We start from the raw sequence: 5,720 nt of genomic DNA, 5'->3' as shown, positions 1-5,720 counted from the left end.
AAAATCGTGACCATGCCCCTTTAAGTCTGATTCTGAACACTTGGGAAACCAAGATATTTTGGTGATGCAACTAAAACAGTTACAATTTCCGGTAACAGTTTAGTTGCGTGTGAATTGGATCTGTAACACACCTGTCATTGTCACGCATTTTCTAAGCAAATGAAGTAATTTTTTTCTCAAAATGTTGTCTACGGCTGCAGGTTAATGTTGTCTACGGCTGCAGGTTAGGTACAAGCAAATGTAAAGTATAACAACACGTGAATTTTTCCTAGTAACAGTAACATTGAATCATTTTAATGACAATTTCAACTGTACTTTCTTAATGCTTTACATAATATTGACATTGTTGGAATTGGTCTCCAAAAAGCAGTGGAATACAGAATAAGGTCCACGGTCAGCTATTCTTGGGTCTCGGATCATTTCACCGGAGTTATCCACATTCCGGGCAGCCGTCTGACCTGGTTTGTGAGAGAAAGTGCCATCGTTGTCCAAACGATAGAAATGGTAATCAGTATCGGGCCAGATAACGAGAGCTGCCAAATTTCCTCCGTTTGGAATCGGTAAACAATTTGGAGAAGTGGGTTCAATGCGTACCATACCGTCCAGCTCGGTGCCATATTGCATATTGGGGCCAGTAGTACTAGGGGGAGTATAGCCATTTGCTCGTCCTGGTTGTGCAAAGGTATTTGTCATGATGTCGTTGACATAGTTGTAACAATTGTTGTTACTTTGTACAGCCGGGTTAGAATTCCACATCTCTGGTTGGTACACGAAAGATGACTGGGGATTCTGGCATGACCTTGTCATTTCCTGCAAAAGAAAAGAAATTATTGTGGATTAAAAATAGTACAATTATGTAAAGAAAATGTGAAAAAAATCATCATTTAAAGTGTTGTTTACTAAGAAATCGAGATGTCAAAAAAGGATCGTTTTTAAATTCAATACCAAGAGTACACATTGTTCTGAGCACAATGAGTATTTATAAACTGAATCAGTATTGACATTTCATTATATACATGTATGCTTATATTTTACACCCTCTTTTTATTATAAATAGGGCTCAAGCAAAATTATACTTTCAGCAAACCGGTGGAAATTAAAATTCGGGATAAATTCTTACGGTTCGTTAAGTAAATGGTTTCTTTTTAAGATTTTCCTGTTTCGTCCAGCGTGTTTGTCAGATAATTGTATGTCACCAAAAAAAATATAAAAAAAAAAAACCTTAACAGCAATAACTGACCGCATGTCTCGAAAAGTTGATCATTGACCTCATATATTTTTATTGCCAAAATAATGACAAAATAAGTAGCTTAAGCTATAAATGTTTTTTTTAGAAATACTGTTCTGGGTTTTTTCTATACAATTTAATCAATATTGGACATAGTTTAGAAAATTGTTAGAGGAAATTCAGACTAGCATTTTGCTTTAAAATTTTTTAACATGTAGCTTTAAACGGTCTTCTACACCGCCCTTATAATTAGTCTTTTATTAGTCATTTCGTTTTCAAAGATTGCTTTTTAGTTGTCTTTTCAAAATTATGAAAATTGATTGAATGTGTAAAATTTGACTTTTCTTATAATTGTTTTATCAAAAGTCAGTAACATAATTAACAAGTCGATCATTTGCCTATTTTTTTTGTTCAAACCCCAACTGCATTCAATGGTAAAATAGAAGCTAGAGTTTGTTATTCATTATCATAAGTGGTGTATATTGCGTAAACATTAAACTTGATCTAAGTTAGTTTTGAAACATATTTTTAAGGCTCGACAAAATATTATTCGTTAATGGGTGTATTACACGGTAATTCATCTTATATTGTTTATTTCTTTAAGCACACACTTCCTCTCAACAAAACACTACTCACTGTGTACATTGCATTGTTCATTTGATTTCCAAAGATCTGGAATATAAAAAGTTGTGTGTTAATAACAATAAGAGTATTACATACGTCTAATTAAAGTAACTGCTATCCTGGCACAAATATTGTAATATAAACGGTTTCGTTGTTTCTGGTTTTTTGTCACCATTTTGATTACTCTTGCAAGAAGAATGTTACGATTACTACATGTACTTTTAATTGATCTTTTTTTTTTCTTTTTAGACATATTATACCTGTCTGTTGCAGTGTTGCCGGACTTGCATTGGGACATTGAAAAAGTTCATCATCATGCCCTCCAGCATCATGCTGGATCCTCTAGGGATTCGCATGGACTGCGATCCGTCACTCATGATGAATCCACGGTATCCCAGATCTAATGTACAATTAATGTATTATTATTCCTAGCCTTTAAACTTTTGGATGATACATAACTGTTTCTGATTAAAATTAGAAGATGTTAATCATGTGAACTAATAAGCACATTTACCTTGCAAAATTGGTAGCTAAATAAGTACGGATGCTCCTGATATTTTAATGTATCTGACAAGTGTTTAAAACTTGTTCTACTTTATTAAATTTCACAAAAATGTCAAAATTGTGAGAACCCATTGTTTCGAAGACAATATGTCACAATATGGATTATCATTCTTATTTACTATACAAGTATATCATTTCTCGATGAACAAAATTTGTTTCATTGTTTATATATTACTTACAAAGGTCAGAACTTTTTAAGAATAATAAATACCTCGCATATTGTTGCCGTTGTTCATAGGTTTGGGAGGAAATTTCTGCATCATGCTCATCATGAATGGCATTGGCATATTTATCCATGGATTTTGATTGCCCGAGAAAACATCTAACTCCACTTTAACCATTGGCATGTAGTTCTACAATTTATGTATTTATTCACAAATGTGAAACTTCATAAGTAATGGGGAAAAATAAGGAGGTAATAGCTGTGTATAAACGTTAAATACTCTTCTAGGAAGTCTTTTAGCACATACACATATAATTTCAACTTTTGGTTCATAAACATTTCATTACAATGGGTGAATCGAACATAAACATTCACATGTAAAGGCAATAGTTTTTTTTAATATTTTAATTGCATACGACATAGTAAACCAATGAAATAGATTAAATGGTGTATTTAAAAAAACAGTCTTGATTAATTACATTGTCTTACCTTTCGATTTCCATAGCTGCCCCTTGCTCCGTAAACGGAAAAAACTGAGCAAACACTTAGGAACACTACTGCGAGATAGTTCATGATCTTTGTATTTCAATGGCTCTTACTGCAAAGAAAACCTGTTCATAACCTTTCGCTTTTATTCCTAGTGATTTAGTTTTTTATCTTGTCCGCTTATCATGTTTCTCTGTCTACGGCACGTATTTGTGTGATGTTCGCGAACTTAACACGACATGATGCTCTATATTAGCACTTTAAAGAGGAAGTGCAATGATCCGTATCAGTGAATCAGCACATCGCCACTGAATTTAACGTTGTCTAGTATTCTCTTCCTCGATTTAACAATTTTTTTAATTGTCCGACTATCCAAAACATGCCCCTTTGCCAAAATAGGATGGTTGAAATCAGGTTTACTATGTTTGAAACAGGTTGCTCACTTTTTTTGCTGAAGTTGCTCTGATGCAACTGAAATACACATGTGACTTTTATACGAGTATAAAATAAAAAGTCTCAGGAGAAAATCACCTTTATATCATTTTAAATTGTCTTGCTACCTTTTCATTAAACAATGCCGTTTGTTGTAGATAAATATTTTATTATGTTCATTCAAGAGCTATTGCAAAACGATCATTTTGCCTAATTAATTTCGTATTTAAAAAAGAAACTATATTATTGACTTATAGATACCTTTCACATAGTATTGTTATATGGGGTTAGGCATAAATAACTTTGTTAAATTGTTTTGTTTTTTTGAAACGTAACATATTCTATACATAAATATATAAATTTTTAACGATAATTGTTAACCGGAATTTTTTACAAAACTGCAAATACTTGTGCATATAGTCGTGCATGAACAAGTTTTTCACTTGTATCTCTTACTGACATATTAAAAATAGTATAATATTAAGCAATATATCAAACGAAACAAAATATTTACCTTGAGTGAATATATTTCATTACATTCAATTTACATTTGATGTATAATTTATGTTTGCGGTGAATACATTTTAATAACACTCGTATAGCCTGATCACGGCGTATGAACTGTTAATTGACAACCTTGTTAGTTTTGTTAGTTTTTAGTTTAACTTTTCTAGTTAAAAAAATGACGAAAATGACATGTTTTCTCATATGAGAAAATGTGTCCGGAGCCGTCGCCCATAACGAAAATAATGTTTTATGTGATTTCATATGTTTTAAAGATAATTCTATGATGGGCGACGACTCGATACATAGTTTTTTTTATTTAAAATACTACTGAAAATGAGTAACTATCTTCTTCTCAGTTTTAAGAAACAATACGGAAAATGTTCTGTTGATGACGTCACAATTACCCTTGCGAAAGTCATATCAGGTACATATTTATAAATTCTGAGATTTTGGATATTTAAGAAATAAGCAGCAATTTAAAAAGTTCACCGGGATATAAACTTGGTTGATCACGTACCAACCAAGTTCATATCCCGGTGAACGTTTTAATATTGCTGTTTAGTACTTATAATTACGTTTGAGAACGGCAAATAGTTTAAAATCATTAGTATAATGGTGTTTTAACGTTTACATTTATGCAATTGATAAGCGCGTGCGATTATCATGTGATGTCATGAAAAAAATCCATACAGAATTAAAGGTTTTCGCTATTATATCTTCATTTAAGGAAGTGTATTTCAAATGTAAATATTCTTGTGTAAAAAATGTAACATTTAAACTGTTTGTGATATTTTTAAAAATCGTTTTAAAACAGTGCGAAATATGATTGAAACTGTACTTACATGTAGTTCTTTAATGTCAACTTCCTGTTTAATGTCAAATGTTAAATGCTTACTTTGTAGATCACTATTGTTAAATGTATAGTTGGTTTCTTTGTCGTATTTGTTTCTCATTATGTTACAATATACATATCAACTTTCTATGACTTAACAATTGCCTGAGAATCCCAAGCAATTTACAGAATTGTTAGAATGCATAATAAGAACTAGGGATTATTGTAAAACACTTATGCTCCCTCCCTTAGAAACATCTGCAAAAGAAAGAACTTAAACTGCAAATAATTAGAATTTTCAGAGTCTAAGGGCATAACTCTGTCGAAAATTTCTGGATCGAACTTGACCTAGATATTATAATGATAAATCTGTATACTGAATTTCATTTTAATATGTACATCCTCTGCGAAGAAGAACGGAAACTGTTGGTGGACCGATCGACCGACTGGCCGACAGACAGACAGCAGCAAAGCAATATGCCCTTTCTTCTTCGAAAGGGAGGGGGGGGGGCATAATGAAGCAAACAGAGTTTGCATTTTTTTTTGTGGTCTTTCATGAAATAAAGAAATGCTCGATAATGTTGCTGCAGTTGATATTTAGCAATTTATTTTTTCCGTATTTACGTTTGACATTCATTATCAATCAACCGTGTACAGGTATTGATTGAGAGAAAGAATGAATGGGTTTTGTTTAGTCTGGGGAGAATTTTTTTTACATTGTATCTTGACCACGTTTGCTTGTTTACAGTTCAATTTCACACAACCGTACAGCTGAGCGATGACAGAATTTTTTATGATATAAAATAATATAAATTTAAATAATACATTCCTCGAATATGAAACCACACATAAACTGTCAAGAATTTCAGTTTTATGTCTACAAG

General features: G+C 32.2%; 1 protein-coding gene across 1 annotated transcript; it reads right to left on the bottom strand.

Annotated features, from left to right (window-relative positions):
* Positions 1-251: 251 nt before the first annotated feature.
* Positions 252-3,251, bottom strand: LOC105347648 (uncharacterized). Its single transcript, XM_011456803.4, has 5 exons — positions 3,069-3,251; positions 2,628-2,769; positions 2,113-2,252; positions 1,865-1,900; positions 252-810 (listed from the first exon to the last, which is right to left on the bottom strand). Exons 1-5 carry the CDS (start codon positions 3,150-3,152, stop codon positions 328-330), a joined length of 885 nt encoding a protein of 294 aa, XP_011455105.2. The 5' UTR covers positions 3,153-3,251; the 3' UTR covers positions 252-327.
* Positions 3,252-5,720: the final 2,469 nt, after the last annotated feature.

Source organism: Magallana gigas, chromosome 6 (genome assembly GCF_963853765.1).
Source record: "Magallana gigas chromosome 6, xbMagGiga1.1, whole genome shotgun sequence".
Classification (NCBI taxonomy): Eukaryota; Metazoa; Mollusca; class Bivalvia; order Ostreida; family Ostreidae; genus Magallana; species Magallana gigas.
This window is presented reverse-complemented; position numbering and strand designations above follow the sequence as displayed.